Below are 27,736 nucleotides of genomic sequence, written 5' to 3'. Positions count from 1 at the left end.
CACATCTTCTAGACAAACAAAGGGTGCAACCCCCCAGAAGACTTATTACCTAACATTTTTATTTTTGCAATAGATTTTTTTTTAAGATCTGGTGCTCAAAGCTGCACTGCATACTCGAGATGAGGCCTTACCAAGCAACTATAAAGAGGCAACATGATGCTTTCATCCCTTGAGTTAATGCCCTTTTTATGTAAGATAGTATTCTATTTTCTTTAGTAGTCACTAAATTACACTGCCTAGAAATACACAGTTTGTTATATATAAAAATCCTAATTTTTTTCTCAATAAAGGAGGTCCCCACAACACCATTTAGTGTATAATTGATATTTATGTTATTACTTAAGTGCATAACATTGCATTTACGAATATTGACTCTCATTTGACAATTTTCTGCCCAGTGTCCTGTTAAGCAATTTTCATATTGTAAAATGTAAATATGTCTTTTCCGCATTGGAAATACAGCTGTGCCTGCATAAATTATTAAACAATATGTATGTTTCGACTATGATTTACGTATGTGCTCTAGATATGTTTTTGTAGTGAGGCATGGCTAGCTGTAAATTCTGAATTTACTGTAGTTCTAGCAAATTGTTGTATATATTGCACAGTGTTTTCTACATTAATGTTAAGGCCCCCTTGCCCTGCTCCAAGTACAAAATAGGTAAAGGGGGAAAATTGTGGTGAGCTTAAAGGGATGCAATTTAATTTACACACAATAACTGCAGCCCTGCGACATGCAATTATTAGTGTCCCTGAATTTTCAAGCGATCTGGTAAGGTAACCATATCTTTGGTACCATCAGATGACTAGCCTCTGAATTGGTTGGGCACACAGTTGGCAATTTAGCTTCAAAAGGAGAATTAAGCATAAAGAATATGTTACTTATATATTGCAGCAATAAAGCAATTATGAAAAGATGTCTACAAATGATGATTCTTCATGTAAGTTCTGCAAACAAAAAAGTTCTCTTTACTCCCCTGTGGCTCTTACTTATATTTCCCCGACTTTGTGACAACAGAATTTGATGAACGCTTGGATACATTTTATTTTATAACTTTTGACAGCTGTGTTTGTCAGAGATTATAGCAATACACTATATTTCACAGGCCAACAACTCTAAAGCCTTCATAACCAAATATTATTGGTATTTCCAAACACCTTTTTGTGACACTAACATTTGTGCAATGGTATAATAAACTTCTCTTGAAACAGAAAGACATGAGAAAAAGAACCTTATTTCCATAGAAAAGGTCATTTACATCACTAGCACAGATTTTGAATTAAAATTACATTTCTCACAAGAATAAGTCCGTTATAAGGTCTTTATGTTATATAACATACTCCCTAGTGCTTTACAGCGATGATGTATTAGCTACATCGATCCCTGCCCAATAAAGCAATTCTGAATACAATATGTGATTACTTATTGAGTACATTGAGGATTCATTTTGCTTAGCATTCATTTAATTTCTTATCATTGGATCATCAGATTTTATTATGGGATCTGGAGGGGCCCCACCCATAACAGTTTTTTTAGGGGTTAGGGTTGCTTTTAAATGCATTTGGGTTGAGTTAATAAATGTAATGTATTAACCATTTGAAAGTACACTCGCACAGTGATTTGAGTTTACAAGGACAATAATTATTAATAATTATTGGCTGAATTTTAATTTACTGTTAGCTGTTATTTTTACAGAAATAAATATAAATCATTATCCCTGTTGAGTACATGTGGCTCTAGTGAGTTTATCTTTTTAACCCACCATACTTCTCTTTGTTTCAATCTCAATTCACGGTTTCCTCCATATTTGAGAGGTGGAACTCCTTCCAATACCATAACTTTCAATTGGTCTGCACTATGCCCCAAATCCAAAAAATGCTTTGATACAGAGAGTTTTGCATTTCCTAAATTGATGGAGGATTTATGTTTTGATATGCGTGACTTTACCATCTGGGTTGTCTCTCCAATGTATATCAGCCCACATGGGCAAGTCAACACATATACCACATATTTAGAGATACAACAGTAGTGTCCACGTAATTGAACAGTGAATTCTGTATCAGGATGCACAAATTCCTTGCCCTTAATCACATTGTGCTATTGTGCACAACCAGTGCAAGTATACATCCCGGGAAGTACGTGAGCCCAAAAATGTATCCCTTTGTTTCTGCTCTTTCTTAAATGTAGCCGTAGTTACCATACTACCAATGGTCCTACCCCTTTGATAGGATTGTAATGGGGGTGATGTAAATTCCTTAATATGGGGATATGCTCTCTGTATAAAATATACCAGTGCCGACGTAAAATTGTCCCAATTTTTTTACTACAGCTATTTAATTGTGAACAGTATTCGTTGCTTCTTATTTCTTTGTTTAGATCTATCATCTTTTTTTGCTGTGTCTTTTGCTTGTTTTAATACATATTCTGGGTAACCCCTTTTATAGAATTTTTTGACACATAGATTCCTTCTGTTGCTCCATCTTTTGTTTATCACTAACAATACTCTCTACTATATATATATATATATATATATATATATATATATATATATATATATATATATTACACAAAAGCCATTAATATTTTGTAAATTATATTCTTATAAACTGAGTTTAGTGATGCACGATGCAGAAAGCTGAGTGCTTTTATACAGGTCATGGAACTCCAAGGTTTCTTCAATATCCTCATATTTTCCAACAAGCTCCATTTATAACTGATGACATCAGCCGTTTATAAGGCTATAATTACAGGATATTCATGTTTTTTGTGTATTATTTTCCCATTTGCTCCAAGCTTTGACCAGGTCTTTTTCATACAAGTTTGTATGTTTGTATGATTGACAAAGTTTCACTGTATCAGTGATACATTGCAAAAAAACTACTAAAGAAAATACAACAAAACAGAACGTATCTGCTCTTCAGTGAATCTTCTTTATTACTAAGGAAATATTCTGACTGTGACTATTGTTTTCCTGCTTAAAGTGAGCTATTCCATGTTCATTTAAATATGGAACAATTGTGTAAAAATAAATAGATACTGTATTAAGTGCACTGAAATATCCTTTTAACCGTCCTGATAATGAAAATGTCCTAATGGTATGAAAATAATAGCGATGTCTGCAATTATTAAGTTATTGGCCAAGGCATCCTTGAGGGATTTGTTAGTGCTGAATGCTGAATGATTTGATACCTCTTCAATCAGTTTCATTCTCATTAGCGCTGTGCATTATTCTGCAGCTCCTGCCTAGTCTCTGCTTTATGCACTGTTATTCTGCAGACATTATAAACAACAGAGGAGGAGAAACCATTCAGCCATAGTCTATTTCTGTTGATTGCACAGTATAAATTAAACAAATGCATTAGCTGACTTTAAACTTGTGTAAGGCTTTAAGGAAGGTATGTGACTGAATAAACAGATACTTTGTTTTTAAATGCCAAATTAGATACGTCTGCATTCTCCACATCTAATATGTCTAACTGGTGGCATTCCTATAGAAGCCAACCCAGTTAAATGAAAAAGTCTGTATTGTACACACAGAAACAAAGTTTAACCCAGGGCATCTATTTAGGAATCCTGTATCATGTGTGTTGTGTGCTTATGTTATAAAGGAACCACCATTCTGTAGACTGTAGAGTGTCGCATAAACTGTCACTAAAATGCAGAATGTAATCATGAAAAGCACTTGTCTCTAAGGTGGTTATTTACTAAAACTTTAGGGGGTTATTAATTACAATCTGAATTTTCCTGATATTTAAAATAAAAAAAAACCCTATCAAACTAGAATCCACAATTTGCCCGTATTTATCAATGAAAAGCTCCGAAAATATCAGATCGAGGACACCGTTTTTCGGATTGTCGTGCGAAAAACCCAAATTTTTCATGTCTGATGCCTAAATAACACAAAAAATGTGTGTTTCTTTTAACAGGAAAACTATTGTCAACCCTGAAAACGGGTTAAAACATCTGCAAATAATTAAGGGGACATTTACATGAATTAGGCAGATTTTTAGATTGGATTTGGACTTGGAACAGCTTTGGGACATAATAAATCGTGAAAAAAGTATTTACCACAACTTTCTCAGATTTTCAGCGTCATTTATTAATGAAATAATTTAAAAAATTTGCTGCGGGAAAAGACTCCTTGGTGTGGGACCACAAATTATTTGGATTATCATATAAAACCCAGCGCAGCTCATCATATCTTCTAATTGTAAAAGGGACATCTGCCATTGACTTCTACATGACCTCGGCAGGTTTTTTGGATTCTGAATTTTAGCAGCATCAGGGTATAATAAATCTTGTCGATTAGGTGTGAACGCTGCCCTTAGTCCAAATGAAAAATCTTTTAGCTGCACCAAAGTGTTTTTATGTGGATCCGAACAGGTCCGCAAAATTGTAGAAATGAAGTAGTTGGGTTTGGTGCGCTCAGTGGATATTACGTCCCAATTTATCTAACTAAAAATAAGGATGTATATAGTGTATTACATATACATTTTTTCAAAGACAGGATCAAAATATAAAAGTGCATAATTAAATGTGAAAAGTAAACACAAAATGTCTGTAAAGTAAAAACATTTATTTTTTTTTTGCAATAGAAAACTGGTATGATTCATACACAATTAGTGGGATAAATGCCTTGGTACTAACAGGTATAATAGCACAAATATGACTAATGGCATTAATGCAATAAATATATTTTTTCATAAAGTCCTTTTGTCAACCATATCCTTTTGTTTGTTGTCCACCCTCCCTCCTCCCCCCTGGCCTACCCGTCCCGCTGGGCAAATGCTTGTTACTTACCCTTCTGTGCAGGGCCAGTCCAGGGAGTTCACAGACGACATCTTCTTCCACGCGATCTTCTTCCTGCTGTGAACGGCGTTTTATCACATGCACATTAGGATCATTTCGCCGGTACGGATCTACTGCGCATGCGCCAAAAGTCACGCGCATGCGCAGTAGATTGTACCGGCGAAATGATCCTACTGCGCATGCGCCGTTCAAAGCAGGAAGAAAATCGCGTGGAAGAAGATGTCGTCGGTGAACTCCCTGGACTGGACCTGCGCAGAAGAGTAACAAGTTAGGGGCATTTGCCCAGCGGGACGGGTAGGCCAGGGGGGAGGAGGGAGGGTGGGCAACAAACGGGAGGGGGGGTGGGGGGTTTGCGCCGACTAGGTTTCCTTCCCCTTTAAGATGGTATCTGCTAATCGGATCTACTCACAAGGTACCTGTAACAGATAGCTGCACTAGTGTAATACGGCCGGAATTCTCTGAGAAGCGGTTCTATCCAGCGATCGCAGAAATTGACGAGCACCATCCGCAGGAGAAGAAGGCACTCTCCCTCCATAGAAACGCTTTCCCTTACCTGCTATTCGGTGAGTACAACCGCTTTTAAGCACTTCCTGACAATTCCAGGCGTATTACACTAGTGCAGCTATCTGTTACAGGTACTCTGAGGACTGACTACATTACCTGACCAGAATCAGAGATTTTCGTTGCAATCCATACATCGAAACCTTGTGAGTAGATCCGATTAGCAGATACCATCTTAAAGCAAACTGTAATACACTATATACATCCTTATTTTTATTTAGATAAATTGGGACGTAATATCCACTGAGCGCACCAAACCCAACTACTTCATTTATAATAAATCTTGAACAATGTTTTTTTCCACAAAAAAAATTGTGTTTTCCCCTTTAAACCCCCAACTTTCACTGAGCACTATTTTTTGTTGTTGTTATTTTTGTTTATTATTGTAGATGGAACCATACTGGTATTATTTCTCACATTCTAGTATTGCTGTCTCTTTACAAATGTGCCCCAATGCTTTCAGTATTGAAATAATATTTTTTTAGAACGCATTCTTCACTTTTTTTAAGATACAGTTTTTATGTAACTTTAAACCATTTTGGTGCACACATAGTGATACTGGAATTGTAGGAAAGCATTGAGGTTATATAATGTCTACACTACATCAACAGGGAACAGTACAGACAAGGGGGTTCATTTATCAACACTGGGCAAATTTGCACCTTGGCAATAACCAATCAGTGATTAGATTTTTTCAGCCAGCTGCAAGGAGAACAATGAAAGCAAACATCTGTTTGGTTGCCATGGGTAACTGCCCAGGTACAAATGTGCCCAGTGTTTATAAATGACCCCCAAGGTACTTTGCCCATATGTACCATAGAATTATTTATAACCAGTTGTCCCAGAATTATATTACACCTTGAAAAGAAACATTAAAAAACACTTTGCTTGATAATCTCTAATCTGTTTAAAAATCATATACATGGTTACAAAATGATCATCCTGTTTTCAAAGATGTTTACTACAGAAGACCACTGGGGCCAGCAAAAAAAACAAATTCTGATAAATCATGACTTTTAAAGTTTACCATCCTGAAGTATTTTCCCAATATGAATTCTGTCCTGCAGAATTAACTTCTGGCTGATTTTCATTTTATTAATTTTAATATGAATGCTATTGGTTTAAAGAAAAATCATGTTCATTTTTCAAATAAGTGTATTTTAAATGATTGAATGTATTGACATTGAATCTAATTTGGGCTTCATGAGATTAAGAATATATAAGAATATATGAAGATTGCTTTTTTGGTAGCTGGTATAGTGTGAAATTACAGTGTAAAATTAGATGATTATTTTTATATTTGTTTTTTTAGGTAAAGTTCTAATATTTTCTTTACTTTCTTTCCAGTGAACTAAAGCAGAAGCTGGATGAAGAAGGCGACAAATGCTCCATTTTATCCAAGCAGCAGAAGTTTAATGAGCACTGCTGCATCCGATGCTGTTCCCCGTTTACATTTCTTATCAATTCCAAGAGACAGTGTTTGGATTGCAAGTTTAACATCTGTAAAAACTGCAGCTCTTACCAAAAGAAAGAGAAGGCGTGGATTTGCAATGTCTGCCAGCAAACAAGGTAGGGTTCCATGTCATAAACATTGTTTCTGATGCTGTATACTGAAGCTTTCACAGGTTAAAAAAAGGTGAAATGTTTCCCCATGTCTTGTAACCCACAGCAACTGATTGATTTCTATGGGTTATTGACCAGTAGAAAAGGTTATATTACATTAGCCCCCAAGTGCTTAAATGATTACAACAGGTGTGAAACTTATATAACACTAATGTTACTTTCATTTCTGATATTCAGTTAGCATACATTGTTATTTGTATAATACAGTATGTGTATCACATCAAGAACAACAAATATTTGTGTCTGTGCCTGATTTTTGAATCTAACACAAGGAACAGAGCACACCTTGCCCTTGCCATAGTGCCCCAACACTTGTGCCCATTGTAAAATAACCATTATTTTGTCTACCCAATGTATATAAATACAATACTTACTGGCATAAAGAGTAATATTTTTCTAAAATGTATTCTTACCCTATAGATATGTAGAGTGAGAGGCTATTAATTGCCTTTCATGGTTTGGGAATTGTAATAAAGGGCATAAATTTGGCAATGCTTCAAAGTGGTTGCGATGGGTTGCTAGATAAGCTGCAAAGTTAAGGCATTCTACCAAATAGCTTAGAACCTCCATACAATATACCCTAAAATAAACCTTTGTATATAATAGGGAAATTAGTAATTGTAAGAAGGTAAAGAAAGTACCCCGTTTGACCTTTAATAATTGATTTTCCAAATTATAATCAGTCTATAATACTTATAGTTGAGGAATCTCCACTTATCACCAACTAAACCCTCAATCCAATAACCCAATAAAGACGGTACTACTCAGATTAATTGCTTAGAATAGATTATTTATAACCATAAAAACACAATTAATTAAAAATCCAATCAATTGTATTTCATCAATTAATTAATAAGGTGATATGAATTCTAAAGTGCTGTGCATAATTTATAAATGTATAAATCCCTGCCTTGACCTTGTGGTTATTAAAGTAGACAACCAAGGTACCAAATTTTGTTTCATGTAATTAGTAATTGGTTATGTAATAAAAGGAACTAATTACCTAGGTTCGGTAACCCATAACAACCAATAAGCAGGAAGTATTTGCTGGTAACCTGTTTAAAAACGTAGGCAAAATTTGTGCCTTTTATCAAATATTTATGTATAAAATATATTATATGTTCATAATCTGAAAATGCAGAGTAAGCTTCTAAGGAAGATTATGGAATATGTTTTATCATACACTTCATTGATTTTGGTTATTAAGTAAATTGTTTATGCCCCAACTTTATAAACCTAAACTATATCCACGATGATGGAGCTGTATAGGTTTCAATGCAGAGCCCTTTTATTGAACTCATAGCAGCTTTCACTCTGTCATTAATATTATATCTGTTAGGGGTCTTCAATGTCCAGGTATTCAATCTGTACAGTTTATTTGTTCAGAGGCTTTTCATTATTCATTATTATGTGAATGAACATTCAACACTGGTAAATCAGAAACCCAAAGTGCCTAACAAATAGGCCCAGGTTAGATTTGACTCTTTGTTTAGACACAAAGAGACCGGTCGTTCCTCCCCCTGCCAGGTGCTCAGTCTCCAGTGTCCCCACTGTATCCAATGACAGAAAACTCGACATAGGCAGCACTTCTGGACAGTTTAATAAAGCAGGTTTTTTCCAGCAACCTGCTATATTAAACTGTCCAGAAGTGCAGTCTATGTCAGGTTTTCTGTCTTTGTTTAGCCATATGGGAGAATTCTGTCAGTTCATGTCATTTTTCCAGCGAAGCTTCATGTAAGAACTGCCTTCAGTCAATGTCATTTATTTCAACGTTTTCATCTTTATTGCAAAATTTATTTAAATGTTTTCATCTTTATTGCAAATAGATGAAAAGCAGCAGGGCAGCGTGAAAATCTAAAAGGAAACTAACTTAATTGACCCTTTATATGTTTCAGGGGGGCAATGATCAATCAAACGGGCTTTGTCTAACAAATGCTTATGCAATAACCAGATTATCATTATTCACTTTATATCGTTAAGCACTCATAAGGTCATGTAACCACTATTCTAAAGGAAAACTCACTTAAAGGGAACCTTTAACAAGACATAAAAAGCTGTTTAATAAAAGTCCTCTTCAAATAAAACATTAGACACAAATCATTTTTTTAATTAAAACATCCCTACTTGTTATAAAGTCTTTAAAGGTCTCAGCTGTCAATCATATATTGCCTGCCCCTTGTCTGTGCTTTAGAGGCATAGAGGAGGGGCAGGCAATTACTTTCATTTTCTATTCTGCACTTCCTAAATTTCACTGCACTCCCCACATTCCTCCTCCCTTATCGTCCAATGGTATAGCCAATGAATGGGCATGAGCATCAGGTGCCCCATTCTGGCACATAAACAAAATGTTGGCATGATGCAAAACTTGGCTTCATAACAGTGTCTACAAAATGGCACCTGCCTGCTTGCTGTGATTGTGAATTCCAAGAAAAAAACAAGATTTAAATAAGTGTAAGTGTAAGTGAAGTTTATTTTGCTTGACTAAACTAGGAATTTGAATTATTTCTTAGCGTTTTTCGTCTGATCAACGCCCCGCCGACAAAATGCATGCAACATACATGGTAACAAGCACATGGCCGACTTCCGGATGAAGACGCTGCTTTCTGCGTCGACATCCGACAGATGTAATATAGTTTTTACCTGCGAATTTTCATTCGGTCCAGTTAGAATTTTGAAGCCTGCATCTCAATCCGACGTGTCGCATGCGCATTGTCGGCCGGCGTCGATCCAACGAAAAACACTCGAGGAGTTCTACCCTAAAAAAAGGGCAGCTGGGCCCTTAAGATGACAGGTACCCTTTAATTGACCTTTATACAGTATGTGCCAGCTGGGTAGACACCAGTTAACTGGCTTTCTGTTTTGTTTTACCAGTGCTTGTGCAATAACAAAATTTAGACCAGCCAAAACAGTCAGGGGCATTACAAATTGTCTGTTGCTGCCTAGTTTTAATATTCTAACATAATTACTAATATAAAGAAGTTAGAATAAGAAACCAACTTTAAAAAAGTAATCCCTTTGGCTCAGGGCCGGAACTAGGGGTGGGCAGAGTAGGCACGTGCCTAGGGCGCAAAGCTTGGGGGGGCACCAGCAGGGCCAGAACTAGGGGTTAGGGATGTAGCGAACCGCCGATAATGTGTTCGCGAACGCCGTTCGCGAACACCGGCAAAAAATGCGAACAGTTCGCGAACAGTTCGCGAACTTCGAACATCCGAAAATCATTCGATTCGAACGATCGAAGGATTTTAATCGTTCGATCGAACGATTTTCGTTCGAATCGAACGAAAATCGTTCGATTTTAGCGACCGAATGGTCGAATGGTCGAACGATTTTGACGCGAACGCCTATTGGCGAACGTCGCGCGACGTTCGCGAACTTGCGGCGGACGCGAACAGCCGATGTTCGCGCGAACAAGTTCGCCGCAGAACAGTCCGCGACATCCCTACTAGGGGTAGGCAGAAGAGGCACGTGCCTAGGGCACAAAGGTGGAGGGGTGCCAGGCACATACCTCTTCTTCTGCCCTAGCTCAGACCCTTGCATCCTTCACAGCTAGCAGTTTCTTCTCTGCAGCGCGTACCTGCGCTCTTCCTCGCACATGCGCTTGTGCTCGGGCGTTGAGCACTATGCGAGCCTAGCATCCTCATCGTGCACTTGTGCGCTTTCGCGCATGCGCACGTACCGGCTTCCGCGCAAGTGCACGTTCGCGCTTCCGCGCATGTGCAAAAACGCTTGGGATGGGGAAGACGTTGTCAGCTGGGTTGCCTAGCACACCCAGCCAGCTTGGCCTGGCACTGGGCACCAGGCTCGTAACTGCTCTGTCGCCTACCCCGTGTCTCCCCGACTGCTGCTGCTAGTTTGTGCATAAGTGAGCTTCTGTGTTTCATGCTCAAGCGCAGTTTAGCGCATGCACTCAGCCGGCGACGTGGCCCGGCTCTGCTTTGGCTAATGCTTAGCAGTTCTAGCCCCTCTGGGAAAGCAATAGTGAGCAGTTATGAGAGAGATCATGTGCAATAATGTTTGTAATGCTATGCAATAAATGTAAGTGTAAACAGACATTATAAAATCATTAAAGGAGTGGTTCACCTTTAAAGTAACTTGCAGTATGTCACAGCTTCCATCTAAAAACAAAGGTTTGTAAAAGGATACAAATTAATTGTTATTACTACTTTTTATTACGTGTTTCTATTTAGTCCCTGTCCATTCATATTCCAGTCTCTTATTCAAAACAATGCATGGTTGTTAGGGTTTTGCACCCTAGCAACCAGATTGCTGAAATTGCAAACTGGAGAGCTGCTGAATAAAAAGCTAAATAACAAATACACTACAAATAATAAACAAATGAAACCCAGTTGCATATTGTCTTAAAAGATAACTGAAAGATGCACAGCCCCTTTAAAGGTTATCTAAAGGGTGCTGAACTGCACTGCTCAGCCACACTTACTGTTTGCAGAAACCTTCAACATAATATCAGGGTTAAGGCACACTGGGAACTGTAGTCCAGCAACATCAAGGTTGTATGCTGAATGCAATCTTGCACAATACAAATGGCAACTAGTGATGGGCGAATTTATTCGCCAGGCGCGAATTCGCGGCGAATTTGCGCGATTCGCCACCAGCGAATAAATTCGCAAAATGCCCGCGAATTTGCAGCAAAAATTCGTCAAAAACGGGCGCCGGCGTCGAAAAAACGGGCGCCGGCGTCAAAAACGAGACGCCAGCGCCATTTTGTGAATTTTTCGCCGTTTCGGGAATTTCGGGCGAAATTCGCTAATTTTTCGGCGAAGCGGCGCAAATTCGCCCATCACTAATGGCAACGACCCAATTAAAATGCAAGGAAATCCTCCAGTGTGAATCCTACCTGATCTCTGTAAACCTGTTCTTTGTTCCTTCAACTAGAGCTGGATGTTCTAGTGACATGGGTGCAGAATAAAGCAAAATTACCTGTGTTTATTATATAGTAGTGCTGTATTAACCCAATGAAGCCACAATGATATCCAAATGTAACATAACAACAAGATGCCTGATATGGTACTGGTAATAAGCATTTTCACTGGTTAATTCTTTTGCATCTCTAATTAAGTTTTGGGTCAGTAGAATTCCATATGTCCCGTTTTCTGTGGGACAGTCCTGATTTTGACAGCTCAACTGCAGTCCCGGGTTCCTTACCTTAATGTCCCGAGTTTCTTTTCGATCTCCTGCACGGACATCAAAAAAAGATACAAAGTTTCTCAAATTTAATTAAAGGGGATCTACACACAAACATAACTTAAGCTGTAGAAAAATAAACATAATTTCAAACAACTTTGCAATATACATGATTTCAAAAATATGCAGACTTTTCATGAATTTTAATGGTTTGGAACAGTTCCCTAAGTCTAGCCCCCTGCTCTCCTGCTAATCTGTCTGATTAAAGCACTGCGTATCTTGACAGCGCTATATAAATAAATGATGATGATGATGATGATGACTTTCAATAAGGAATGGAATGTCACAGTGCAATGCATTGTGGGTTATGTAGTTCCTGCATGCTTTCTGTAAGCTGTGGAGAAGTTGTTACAATTTGTAACATCAGTGTTTAGTTCCTCTTTCCTTGCCAGGATTTCAAATAATGCAGAAAGAGAAGAACTGTTAAAAAGCTGGATTTCAGCATAGAAAATGGCATTTATTCATACTTTTTGAAGAAACAGGAAACGTTGATGGGTATATTAGGGGTTTCTGTGTTATGTGTGCTTCTTTATCAAATTTTGGTTAGCAAGCTGGAGTTCCCCATTAAACTAAGAGGCTTTTTGGCAGAGAGCACAGAACACTTGGCGCCTTCACTTCGATACATTTGTAGCTAATTTTAAGATAAGCAAAGATACAATTGTAACTATTTAAGATAAACAAGTCTCTTGGGGATACTCTCAGCTCACAGAGCAATTTCACCTTTATTAGCAAAATTAAAAATGGCCCTAAAACTGTGTTCTAACTTTCATAACCTGACAAATTTTGTAAAAAGTTCCAAAAAAAATTTCTAATTTCTCTAGCTTTTGTGAGGTATTTTCTCCATATGCCCTTCAATAATCTACAAGATACCTCCAGTAGAAAGCAGGGAGTTAATACTCCCCTGTGATCCCATGGGATTGGTGCGAGTGGGGTTAAGTAGGTAGCGCAGGCAGGTAGGCTACTTGGCTGCGGGTCTGCTTCTGTGCTGCCAGAAGATTTCTCATTGGTTGTTCAGCTGCAGCAAGGAAGCCGAGGGGTTAAATTTCCTCAGCAGCACAGGCTTACTCTCTTTCCTCATCGAGCGAGTAAAGGAAGAGCGGGCTCCATTTGCCCACCCATCCGCCTACCCAGTATAAAAATTTATTTTAAAAAAAAGAACCTTATTAAATGTATTTGTAACAGGGAAAAGCTAGAAAAACATAGATAAAAGGACCAATTAAAGACATCAGAACTATCCTAGCTCGGGGTGTTTTGGGGAAAGTTCCTTGTCTAGGAACAAACTATCATGTTGTCAGGGGGTGCAGTAAGTCCCAAGGAGACCAGACGTTCTCGAAATTTGGTAGATGGGAGCTGTGTAAGGCTGCTAAGTATTCCATTCGTCGTATGTCCTGGGTTGCGATTTTTTCCAGTTGCGACTGATCACCCGTTTCGAAGCAGTCAGTATTAGGTTGGCTAATTTCTGACCATGTTTCTTAAGTTTTGGAAGTGGAGATCCTAGTAAGAAGGTCAATGGGTTTAGCTGCAGATTGAGGCCAAACAGAGGTTCTAGTAAAGCTAGCACTGCTTTCCAATAGTCCTCCATGAGAGGGCATGTCCAGAAGACGTGATACAGGGTCCTCATTCCCCCTCATTGTCTCCAGCACTCTGGTGACACTGCTGGGTAGATTGAGTGGAGCTTGCTCAGTGTCATGTACCATTGCATGAGGATCTTATAATTGGTTTCTTTATGAGTTACACACATTGAGGCCTTCTTAAGATTCTCCCATATAGAGGACCATTTTGTGAGGGGTATTTCGTCCCCAAGGGCTTGTTCCCAGGCCAGCATATACCCATGCTTAATGAAAGATGATTCAGAGTGGATATTGAGAATCCCATCCATAGATATCAAATATAAGTCCTTTCCTAGACCCTCTGGTTTCCATAATAGTATCCAATGATTTGAGCTCTGAGGGGGCCTGGGGACCCACCATTTCCAGAGCGAAGTGCTTAATTTGGATATATTGGTGGTACAAAGAGTTGATTAGCTCATATTTGGCCTGAAGTTCCTAAAAAGAGTACAGTTTGCAGATGGTAAAAGTCCTTTAGCTGGATTAAATTTGCCTGTCTCCATTGCTGCGTGTATGAGCCTGTAAACCCTGGGGGGAAACACGGATTACCCCATAGAGGACTTGGCCTATATGGTTCTTGGGTTATGTTGAACTGCGTCTTGGCATAGTTCCATAGTGACAAAGTTAGTTTTACTGAATTTGATGGGTTATCCTTGGTTTTCAGTAGCTTTCTTGAGTCCCATACAAAAGAGGATATAGAGTATGGAGAGACCGTATAATTTTCCAGAGTTACCTATTTTCCACAATGCACCCTGGCCGACCATGCCACTGCCTGTCTCAGATGCGCCGCGAGGTAGTACTTAGTTATGTCTGGGGCCCCTAGCCCCCCCCCCCCCCACAATGTTGGGAAGGTTAGTACCCTCTTAGAGATTCTATGTGATTTAATAGCCCATATAAATATGACTATTTTCGCCTGGACTGCTTTCAATACTTTGAATGGGATTCGGACTGGAAGAGTCTCAAAGTGATACAGCAATCTAGGGAGAGTTACCATTTTCACCATGGCAATTCTACCCAACCAGGAAAGTGTACGAGAATTTGATTTATCTAGGTATTTGTGGGTCTGTGCAAAAAGTGGAGTATAGTTTTCTTTGTATAAGGTTGCGTGGTTTGGGGTCAGGCGGATCCCCAAGTATTTGATATAGTCCGTTTTCCAATTATAATTAAAGTTCAGCTTCAGAAGCTTTAGTTGTATGTGGGGAATATTTACAGGGAGAGATTCAGATTTATCTTGGTTAATCTTGTGATTGGAGAGTTTACCATACGTATCTAATATAGCATGCAGATTGGGAAGGGATGTCATTGGTCGGGTAAGGGTAAGAAGTACATCGTCCACAAATAGTGATATTTTGTGGGCTTTGCTGTTGGGCCCCCGAGCTCGGATCAAGAACAATATATATAACTTTCATTGTGATAACTGATGAATCAAACAGTAAAGTTGAGGTAAAAAAAATGATTTAAGTTGAAGAAAAAGTGGAGCTGTATCAATCAAATTGCGTTGCTCCAAGTGAAGGACCACTGGCCCTTCGGTGGGGGGGGGGGTCATGGGTATGCAGCCCAGCCTGGATGGGAACCGCAGCACTCTTCTTAAATTTACTCACTACTGAGCTGGCCATATAACTTAAAGTGAACAAAGGCATAGTTACGTCTCTGCTGTCTCTGTTAGCCGTTTCTGGTCTATGTGTCTTTATTACTTACCTTGGTTCAAATGGGTCCTTGCAAATTACCAACCCCATGTGTATAGTCACTTTTACTCATATCCCAGCCATTTGTGACTACATCATTCCTTTATGGTGAAAATGTCCCTACTGCAATTGTATGCTGAAATACACTGACTAATATTTATAAAATTTGGCATATTTTTCTAACAATAGTGAGTGAGTGTACTTACAAAATGATTTGTGAAAATTTGCCTGGCGAACTGAGGGGAACTTTGTTGAAGTTAGACAAGGAGAAAAATTCATTGTATAGTAAATATGCCCCATTGTCATGTTATTATAAAAGCAGAGAATGAGAGAAAAATGGAACACACTGGTAGGGCAATTGTGGCTGCATATTCAGGCATCTTTGTAAAGAGTTGTAAGCTCTAGTAATTCTGGCTTTCACTAATTCAGTGTGAGGCTATAGACTTCCTGCTGCAACACCAATAAAAATCAGGACCACCTTAAGCTTAGTCAAGCATTAGTCAAGGCCAAATGGAGGGGCAGAAAACTTCAGATTTATAAGGCAGTAGTTGAATGCCATGTTATAACTCCGCCCCTTGACATTATAGACCCATCCCAAAATTCACCTGCTCACCCTTACCTGTTGTCATCAGCCCCACCTCCTGCCCAGATTCCCAAGCCTCAAATGGTGGCAACTCTACCAAAGTAGTGCCAGAAGTAGAGCTGTGCATTCATCAAACACAGAAGTAACTCAATGGCTTCTTGGTATGAGCATGGAAACACGCCAATGCAACAATGTGTATATTAACTAACGGATATATTTGTGTAAAACTAAATTTGCAGAAAAAACTGTAAAAAGCTGTGTAAAATATATGGCGAAGGTATGTGTAATTTTACACCGTGGGAACACCAAATTTGATGCCATTATTTTACATTGCTTCCGGCACACATAAGAAAAAACATGTAAAAAAATTACACCATTTTTTACAAGGCAAAGCCTGGCTCTGTGTTGTGTATTATCCATCTGTTTTTTATACAGCATAATAAATATGTCCCGTAGGCCAAAAATCTGTTAAAAAAATACATTTTTATTAATCAAAGTTAAAAATGTGGATTCCTCTGAGTGCCAGATAGCCCTGTTTTTTCTGTTATATGATTCAGTTTTCCACTCCCTGTGGCTGAGGGTCTGCGGCTGCTGTACCTGGACCACATGATCAACGTGGTGAGCTATTCACATTTGTGATTTATACTATTATTCTGGATCACCTTTTTCCCTTTGCAATGATATCCCATAGCTCATCACATTCTGCTGACCCATTACCTCCTAACTAACACTTTTATTATACTGACAATATGTTTTTATAACATGTGTACTAACAATCCCCACCCCTATAGATTATAAGACCTTGCAGGCAGGTGATTCATTAACTAATATATCAATACTGAAATTTTGTAAATGATGTATCCTTATGCACAGTGCTGCAGAAAATGTTGGTGCTTTATAAATATATGTAGTAATAATAATAATAATAATAATAGTTCTGAATGACAACATTAGCTGCAAGTCTCTTTGTACTTAGTACAAGTGGAATGGTTGTGAGTAGCTCACAGTCAGAGATAGATCACAGCCTGGAAATATACACACATACTTTATAACAATATTTACTGAGAAAGCATGAACTCTTCTTTACTGTTCTTTATATATGAATATCTATACATTTTAGTATTGTTTCTTCTCGGTAACCAGTCATAAAGGCAAAAATAGTGCCACGCTTACACTAAATCGATGGTTTAAGCGTCAGGTGCACAGTTGTGTTCCTCTCTTTCCACAATATAACAAGTAAATCCAGCAGCACTCCGATAAATGAATCAAATATTTATTCATGCCAATATTTATGGCACAAATAAATATTTGATTCATCTATCAGAGTGCTGCTGGATTTACTTGTTATTTTCTCGGTAACCAGTCATATTCACCTAAGTTTTTCAAATTCATTATAGCAAAGTCTATTTAAACCAGAACTATTTTTTCTTTTCAGATTTTATGGCAATCTATGCAATTTATTGATTAAAAACACAAGTCAGTAAGATCAGTTGACATTCAGTTATGTTTTAATTAAATTAGCATTAAAAAATTAGAAATAGGTTAATCTGTACTTAGATCCTTATTTATCTATATAGTTGTAATCATTCATATAAGTGGCAGGTGGGATTAAGTGCTTCAATAGAGCAGTGAAATAAAATGTCATCCTTACATTCCAGTGAAGCATTTGCTCCAGTAGAGAAATCATTATTAAAAAAAAGGTACTGTAGATAGAAGCTCACTTGGATTTACTAATCAATAGCTTTTGTAAAACTCCTATATTGAACAAGTGAATACCTTGTTTTACTTGGTAATAAAAGCCATCAAAATGTTCAGTTTCCTTGCATCAGTGTTGGCTTCATGTACACCTTTACAAAGGCTAATATCTAATTAGCATGTTGACTGCTTGAGACATAGGTATGTAATCCCTTTATGGCACATGGGATGTTTTGCTGCCAGCATTAAATTGTGTGTGGCAAAATAAATTTACCTTTTCCATCACCTGCAATTTAAACCATATTTTTGCATGAAAGATATTTACTAAAGCATAGCAATACCCACTATAAGGGTTCCAGAACATATATAACTGTTATTGTGGAGGAGAGTGAAAACAGAATAACTAGAGCTTGCATATGCCTCTTGGTCTAGAATGAACATTGGGGTTGTAAACCTTCCATAAAACTGTACCTCTGCATACCCTAGTTATCTAAATGTTCAAAAAAATAATTACTGTTACAAGAGATTTTTCCATGGAGCATGGTGCTTACCAGCATGGTGTGCCTCATTTATGAATTGCTCTTCAGAACACAGCACTGGTGGGATCATGGCAGAACTGTCTTTATCTCTTTCCATGGGGAAGGCAGTAAATAGAGCACTCCTTTATAAACCTACACCCCTCTCATGAATACAGTACTGCTGAATACTGACAACCCTGTATTCATGAATTAAAGGAAAACTATACCCCCCAAACAATGTAGGTCTCTATTAAAAGATACTGAGTAAAACAGCTCATGTGTAAAACCCTGCTTCATGTAAATGAACCATTATCATAATAATATACTTTTTTAGTAGTATGTGCCATTGGGTAATCATAAATAGAAAATTGCCATTTTAAAAAATAAGGGCCGCCCCCTGAGATCGTAAGAGTTCTGCCTTTTGCTTCCTCACTTCTTCCTGTTACAGTTAGTGTTGTAGTATTTCTGGTCAGGTGATCTCTGAGGCAGCACAGATAGAGTCACGAAATGGTGGTTCAAGGCAAGAGATGTAAAAGATGCGACGGAGAATAAGGTAAACAATATCAATGTTGGCTGCAGATGCTTTGTCTGCATCCGACAGTCGTGTCGCGGCAACAAGATCCGACATTTGTATTTCTTACCTTATTTTCCATGCATCCGACTTGACGCCTGCATTTTGGCGCAGCGTGTTGGATCCGCTGAAAATGCATTGAAATCGGCCGTGTAGTTCTACCCTTAGTCCTAACTCAATTCCTTTCTATAAATCAAAAATGTAGTCTTATCTGAAATTTTCCTTTTTTTTAGTCCGAAAGGCAGCACATCACAATTGGGTAATAGATTCCATTTCCCCTGATAGGACAGAATAATAAACAAGCTTAATTAACCCCTATAAGAGTCACCTCCTCCCCCCAGGCATCAGTGTTCATTTTCAAGCTCTTAAATAAAAACACACCACTACTTTAAATTTATCGGGAGGGATTATTGTGCTGCCTTTCGGACTAAAGAAAAGGAAAATTTCAGGTAAGACTAATTTTTTGATTTTCTTTACATCTTACAGGCAGCACATCACAATTGGGATTTAGCAAGTAGTGATGGGCGAATTTGCGAAAAATTCGTGATTCGACGCCGGCGCCCGTTTTCCGACGCGAATTTTTACCGCAAATTTTCGCGGGCGTTTCGCGAATTTATTCGCTCGGCGCGAATCGTGCAAATTTGCCACGAATTCGCGCCTGCCGAATAAATTCGCCCATCACTATTAGCAAGCTAAACACAGGGAGGGATCATTATTTCTCTGCCAAGGCCGATACCCAAACTGTACTGCTAAAGGCGGCTTCTTGAGAGGCTGCTATGTCAAGCTTGTAGAACTTTGCAAAAGTATGTACATTACTCCAAGAGGCTGCTCTGCAGATATCTCAAATATGCACTTGTGATCTTTCTGCCCAAGAAGTGGACACTATCCTTGAATATGCTTTTAACTCTGCTGGAGGTTTCCTCCCTGCCAAAACCCGCATCCATAAATGTAGTACAGTTAGTTGATATACTTAGCTATTGAGCATAGTCAAGATAACCTACAGAGTACACCGTAGGATAGAAACACAGAAAAAGCCACAAACACAGTACAAATACTTCAGAAATTGGCATGTGATAGTAGCTGGATTAACCTAGAGAGATACTAAGTACGGTAGTTGTAGAAGGAAATAAAAAGACCTGAAGCACTATGTTAATATGGTGCATAAACCAAAAAATTCAGACAATCCATCATGAAACTATTTTCACCGCTGTAATGTCATAGCAATGAACTTCCGAAAATGTTTACTTTTAACATTTACATAGCTATTGTAATAGTGCTCATGTCTGCAGAAATTGCAATGTGGTAAACAAATTGTATTTCTGGAGTGCCCTTTGTATTCATCTGCTTAAATGCTGTCAACTGTAAAGATTGCAATATGTTAATATATTGAATTGCACAGTACAAATAATTCAGCACCTTGAATGGTTATACGATAACTTTGGTTGCAACCTAACTTGTAGTATAGTAAAAGTGAACTGCAGTCGTGCACATAAGATCCGTATATTGAATGTATGACCTTATGGACAGGTTACATGCAGATGTCATAGTAAGGCAACAAGTGAAGTAAAGGGTGCCCTTAGTATAATGCAAGGGTGTGTTAGTAAAACTGAATGGTTATATCATGATAAAACTGATGTTTGCAGACCTATATAGTTGTATGAACTACAGGACTTCAACTGGCCTCCATATTCACAATGACTATCCTGCTAGTACTGGTTAAATGCAGACATTCCAATATGGTAATATAGAGAACTGTAGGCGAGTATTTAGTACAACACTCTGAAAGGCTATACAATGATAGCTTTGATCATATCATTACATAAATTGTAAATAAGTAATAATGAAACACAGAAGTGCACTTAATATCCATATACTGAATGGCTATTCTGCTATTACTGGTAAAATGCAGACGTGACGATATGGTATTATAGCGAACTATGGAAGCACAACACACTGAATGGCTATACAATGATAACTTTGATTACCAATAGCATATAGTTACATAAATTGTAATATAGTAATAATATCTGCAGAAATGCACGTAATCCAAATGCTGATGGACTATTCTGCTAATCCGGTTTGATACCGGCGTGTAGCGCTGAACCACATCCAGACACATTCTTCTTCTCTCTGCAGGTCCTCACCCTCTCTCCCAGCAGTCAGGTTACTAGTGAGGACTCTGCATTGCCTAAGGGAGTTTTTCCTGCCTCCCCGAAGTGACCCACGCTGGCGTGGTCACTTCTACGGCCTTCAAGCTCTCAAGCCTGGATCTTCAGCCTTCCGGCCATCTTCTACGTCCTATCCTGGAAGGACAGAAAAAAAAAACACTGATGCCTGGGGGGAGGAGGTGACTATTATAGGGGTTAATTAAGCTTGTTTATTATTCTGTCCTATCAGGGGAAATGGAATCTATTACCCAATTGTGATGTGCTGCCTGTAGGACGTAAAGAAATTTTATTTTTCCATTGCTCTCTCCTTTACTAAGTACTTTGCCTGAAGTTAATATGCAGATGAATGGACCACCTACCTAGTTATGATTTAGTTATAATATGGCATCATAATACAAGGCTGATTAGTAATTAATTCAGACTCACATTACATTGTAGACCAAGAACCAGTGAAATTTGCGTCAGAATTTAATAATCAACCTTGTAGCATCAGCTTGTATGACCACGTGAACATTGTTTTCATCTTGATGATTTCCCTTAGCACAGCTGCTCGGGCTTTTATCATGACTGTTATATGGTATATAAATAATGGCATTTCGAACCATATATTGTTCCTAACTGTACTGATGCCGTATAGCTATGTAAAATACATGGTACAACAGCCTGTTAATAAACAAGTTGCATCCAGATGCTCTCTGCCTAACCCTTTGTATATATGTGGTCAAATGAGTCTCTACTCACATATACATATATACAATATATATAAATATATATAGCAAGCCCAAAAGACTCTACTAACAGCCGTGCCCCTTTGCCAGCCAGAACATCTTGCCTTGTACCGTTAGTTAAGTCCAGGTGGCACCAAAGTAAGCTGAGGGCTCCTCCCGAAGCCCAAAGTTGGTCACACTCAGGGTGCCCACCCCAATATGGACCCCTTTCCAAAGCATGTGCCTCAGCCCCCCATGCACATGTGCGTATGGGCATGGCTCACGCGCCCCCCACGCGTGCATGAAGCTGCAGATTCAGATGGCCTAAAACTAGGGGAAGGTGAGTTGAAGAGGTATGTGTCAGGCACCTTCTTCCCTACACACAAAATGTTGCACCCTAGGCACATGCCACTTCTGCATACCCCTATTTCCAACCCTATTTTCCACACAACATCGCAAGGGCCCAGCTAAATGAGTCTGAATGTAACCAATGCATGCACTTGTGGGTGTGGGGTTTGTTGGCACCCTGCGGCCTGGGGGCACCCAAGAAGGAAATCTGGGCCGGGGTTTGCCATCAGTTTTGAACTAAACGAAAAGTTTGTTTTCTCTGGGGCCTGTTGGATTTAAAAACGGTCTGTCTGGGTTTCAGCATTGTGAAATCTGAACAAAAATCTGGCCAATACCTGCCCTTACATGTCAACACCCCACAGATCACCAATCTGCCCCACCATCACGACTCTGCCCTTTTGTCCAGTTTTGCCAAGGCCAGAGGTAGCATCCCTACTCAGAACACAATGACAATTTACATAATGAGAGATAAATTCTCCATCAACATAAGGCTGCTGTAGCTCTTTGGGCATCCTGCAAGATATGGTTATGTCAAAAGCTTTCATTTAAATTTTGTAAGATTTTTCTTAAATTCTTGCCGGCAAATCCATCATCATATTTTAGATACCACAAAATTTCCATTTATAGTAAAATAATTGCCATTTTCAAATAAAGGCTGGTGTTTGTCATTCAAATATATGCTTTTTGAATACTCAATATGTATGGAGTTGCAAAATATACGTGCCAATTAAGCCGTTGTTTGAATTTCATGGAGAATGTTGAAAGCAAGCTTCAATTCGGCTTAATATATACATTTTCAGAGTACAAATGCATTTCAATATCTTTATTTGCTGCATTGAAGTTTGAAAGAAAGTCAATTACTGGTTTATAAAAATACCTTATCCTGTTATTTTTGTACATGTTATTATCATTTATTGTATGTGCAGAATGTCCCTTCTATGCATATTTAAATGTATAGCTTGGGCCTCTCGTGTTTTACGTTTGTTTTCATAACAAATTAATGCATATTGCAAAATTGCTTAAAATTCCATTTTTGTAAAATATGCAAAAAACTGAGGTTAATGTTCAGTAGCCTGTATGTGATCCCTGTATGTCCCTTTATGCAGATGTCCAGTGGTCAAATGCAAGTTGGACATTATGATGTCTATGTCACATGCTGTTGAATGGTGTCAGGCCGGACCAGGGTGCCAAAACATTCAAAGTTGTACCATATGACCAGATGGCTGTAAATTTAATGTGATGGGTTTGGAAGTAGGCCACTATTGCTGTTAGTTAAAACTAAAATAAGAGAGGAAATGTTGCTGGGACAGCCTTGGTGATTCATTAATAATAAGACAAAAATAAAATGTAGAATGGCCCTGCCATTGTGAAAGTAGAAGAAGTTTTAGTCATAATACCCAGATGTAAACTGGTAAATCATATGAAATAGTTCTACAGCATGCTTTTTATATACGCTATCTTTAATATTTATATCTAATAAAAATTCACAGTAATATATTTACAGAGGAGCTATATATTCTGTGCCTCAAGCTTCTGTTTTGCATGCACAGATTGGGTATTAGACATTAAATGTTTTTTTAATTATGTTTCTTCTAGGTTGTATGTCACATATTGATTATATGGATCTGTGCTTGCCATGTCTTACTGCATGGGTTTCATTTTCAGTGTTGTATCAAACACAGAATAATGAAAACACAAAATATATCCATATTTTTTACTTAAGTATCCTGTGTTTTTATAAAAGTTCACCCCTGTTGTATATGCTGGTACACCCCTAGTGGAAAGACTTTACAAGTTCCCAAGTGGTTCCAGGATCATATAGTAAAGGCTATAGTAAAACGGAGTGGCGCCGTTACTCATACTATCAGCACCCAGGAAGAGGAGTACTACTCCCCCCATATACTTAGGGGCCCATGCACAGATCACTTGGTCTAAAGTAGTGACTGCACTGCACACTGTACCTTGCACCTTATAACAAATCCAGGGCAAGGTATAGAACACTGCGCTGTTAGGCACAAAAAAGTAGTCCCATTAGTAACACTATATGGTGCTCACTAGCTTATGCATCTAAATAATATCAAGCTAGGGGGTATGGAGCATGATGGAGTCTACTAAATCCCACCTACCAACTCTTTTCTCTTAATTTGGTGAGCCTAAAGAGTGGTGAATACAGCACAATACTAGTTTTTTGTACTTTGTGCTTGTCCCATAATAACAAATGCAATAGTGTCTTGTTTATGTTACACAGAGTGCTGTTTATTTGACATTTGAAGAAAGCTGATTTTTCATTCAAGAGCTAAACTTATAAACATAGGATGGTCACCACTAAAATTTCTATTGCATTTTGCATTGCAGAAGGGATAGGGTTATAAAGCTAAATATACAATTTTGCCTAACAAAATGTAATATAGATGTGTTAAAAACATCAATGGTGGGGGGCGTGGTTTGGCTATGGCCGCGAGCAGACGTTAGCTGTTTGAGCTCCGTGCACAGAGTCAGCATTGAGCTTGCTTTTGGACCTGTATTTCGCTATGGGCAAGAATAAAAGAGGTCGGAAGAGCCCTGATGACCTGGAGATTGCTCAGACAACTCGTTTGACGAGATTTTTTCAAAGACGGTCTGTTTCTTGCTCAGATGTCCGCGAGGATTCACCCGACGAGGCGCCATCTTTGACATTGACGCACATGGCAAAGAACTTGCCTGACTCCCCAGAGGACCCCGAGACGAGCACTGACTGTCTAGCAGAATCGGATATGGCGGCAGGTATAGTGCCCTTACCTTCTGTTGCTCCTGTAACTGCCGTTGACCCCGTCATTGCCGTACCTACAGCGGCCTCCCCGCATTGGGAGAGTGGGGAGGATTGGCAACTGTCTCTATCTCCCCCTCCTGCAATAACTTCCGTTATTCCTATATCGGATAAAGGGGACATTTTGGCCTCTAGGCCCGAATCAGCCTCCGAACCTATATTTCCCCAGTCACTGCAAACTGCGTCACAGCAGTCACCTCAAAATGGCGGTCTAGGGCAGCGCATGCCGCGCACTAACAATGATAACGCTACCACGCAGATGGATTGGGAATTAAGGGCACATATTCTCTCATTACCGTCTCGGAGTGATATTGAGACGCTTGTTCATGATACTGAATCTGCATTAAAGATAGAGATTGCCGCCCTGCATGGTAAATTGTCTGACGTCGGGGAAAAATATTCTCAATTGGAGACGTCAGTTCTCACTAACTCAGAGCACATCGCTCAAATGGATGTAACGATCACTCAATATGAGGCCCGCTTTTGCCATCTGCAGACTCTTTTGGATGATCAGGAAAACCGATCTAGACGGAATAATATTAGGGTCAAAGGCCTTCCTGAGTCGGTAGGCCAACAAGAACTTTCTACTGCAATAACTGCCCTGTTTAATATGCTTTTGGGCGAACCGCCTGAGAAATCTATTGTACTGGACAGAGTTCATAGAGAGTTGAGGCCGAAAGATCTTTTATCTGATTCTCCACGTGATGTTATTTGTAGAGTCCACTTTTATAAGGTGAAAGAGGCCATCATGATGAAAGCCAGAAACAAAAACGAGATCGATTTTGCTAATGCCAAAGTGAGGCTATTCCAAGATCTTTCCAGGAATACCCTACGTCAGAGGAGAGCTCTTAAACCTGTGTTGGATCTTCTTCAAGAACGGGACATACGCTATAAATGGGGATTCCCTTTTGCCTTGTCCGTTTTGAGAAATGGTAAGCCGATCACTATCAGGGCTCCTAGGGATGTCCCCACTTTCCTGCAACACCTGGACCTTCCACAGATTTCGGTCCCGAATTGGCACTCCTGGGAATGGCTCATGTCTACCGCTGATCAACGGAGCAACCCTGCTACTTCAAAGAATCGCCCAGTCAGAGACCATACACCGCGAAGTGGCCCCAGTACTCCGACCAAGAAAAGAGTGGTAACTACCTGAAAGCGTTATGTGACTCTTTGTTCCATTTGAACGAACTTCCTATTTTTTCAAGTACCATGCTTGTCTGACACTCTAAGGGTCCAGAAGCATTACATATTAATGTTGCGTTTTACTTATGTTACTCTGTTGCACTAGCCCGGCTAGGTTGCTGCTACATTTATATAACCATCTTAATGTCTCAGTCCATACTATACCCTACTCCCCCACATAGGGTATTTGAACCATCCGAGATTTATGTAAGGTTTGCCTTTACTAATTGCTTTTTTACTGATGGTTTGGTTCATTTTTTCAAACAGTTAAAATGTTTTGGGAAAACATTGTTTTTGATGTTAATGCCTATTCTTCTTTTTCAGTCACTTGGTCACTGCTCTGTCTACATGAATGCATATCTATCTAAATATGTCTGACGTTAAGATTTGCTCCTACAATGTCCGTGGCTTTAATTCTCCAACAAAGAGGTCGCAAATATTGACAGGTTTGCATAAACAAAAAGTTATGATAACAATGTTACAGGAAACCCACTTCAAGTCGGGTCACAGGCCACAATTTACAAATAGGTATTATCAAACATGGTTTTTCAGCGATAACCCTGAATCTAAAAGTAAAGGGGTGGCAATTGCTTTCCATAAAAATCTTAATTTGTCGGTTATAGATTCGATCGTGGATCCTAGGGGACGGTACCTTTGCATTAAAGTTAATATCTCAGGCCAGATTTTGACGCTGATTAATGCTTATGCGCCAAATCACAGCCAGCATAATTTTGTGGAGAGTTTATTGACCCGACTTGATGGTTTTTCTGAGGGGGTACTTGTCATGGGTGGTGACTTCAATGTCTCTCTAGATCCTAGGGTTGATACATCGACTGGGACATCTTGTGTACCCTTTAGCACAATTAAAAATATAAAATCTCAACTCTACACTAACCGGTTGATGGATGCATGGCGAATTTGCCACCCCACTGATAGGGACTACTCCTATTTTTCGCAGGTGCACCAGACTTATAGCAGGATTGATTATTTGTTTGTGTCGCACTTTGCTCTGGATTGGGTGGTGGACTGCAGTATAGGCATTCAGTTGCTCTCGGATCATGCACCCATATTTCTTACTGTCGTTATCCCCTCATTAGAGCGTAAGGCATGGTCATGGAGGTTAAATGAATCCTTGCTTAGAGACACGGATTGTGTAAATGAGATCAAGGCTGAAATTGCCTGTTTTAGGGACATACATAAAACTGATACTACCCACCCGGTGACAAAATGGGAAGCTCTTAAAGCGGTCCTCCGAGGCATCTTTATAAAACATGGCACTAGACTGAAAAGAGCTAGGTCTAAACGTATATCTGATTTATGTACTAGCATATCGAAATTGGAATTGTTGCATAAATCCTCTTTATCTGACAATGTTCAAAGGGAGCTTATTAATGCTAGGGAATTATTAAAAGCTGAATTACATAAGAAGTCGATTTATGGTTGGCAGAAATCTAAATGTTATTTTTATGAACATGGCAATAAACCTGGGAAAGCTCTAGCACGTGCTCTTAAGCAGAAAATGAACACCTCCTTTATTTCAGCTATAAAAACCCGTAATGACAAGGTGGTGTTCAAAACGCAGGAAATTGCCACTGCTCTACAAAAATACTATTCGGATTTATATAACATTCAGAACCCTCTACAGCATACGGATAAACAATTTGTAGTCA

At 38.9% G+C, this 27,736-nt stretch overlaps 1 protein-coding gene across 2 annotated transcripts in view; it reads left to right on the top strand.

Annotated features, from left to right (window-relative positions):
• The window catches only part of myrip.S (myosin VIIA and Rab interacting protein S homeolog), a 212,934-nt gene that overhangs the window by 89,619 nt on the left and 95,579 nt on the right, over positions 1 to 27,736 (top strand). For both annotated transcript variants that reach the window (XM_041567558.1, XM_041567557.1), the window contains exon 3: positions 6,719 to 6,940. In XM_041567558.1, the coding sequence (XP_041423492.1) occupies positions 6,719 to 6,940 (222 nt within the window). The remainder of the gene's footprint in view (positions 1 to 6,718; positions 6,941 to 27,736) is intronic.

The sequence above is a fragment of the Xenopus laevis genome, chromosome 6S, assembly GCF_017654675.1.
Source record: "Xenopus laevis strain J_2021 chromosome 6S, Xenopus_laevis_v10.1, whole genome shotgun sequence".
Lineage (NCBI taxonomy): Eukaryota > Metazoa > Chordata > Amphibia > Anura > Pipidae > Xenopus > Xenopus laevis.
This window is presented reverse-complemented; position numbering and strand designations above follow the sequence as displayed.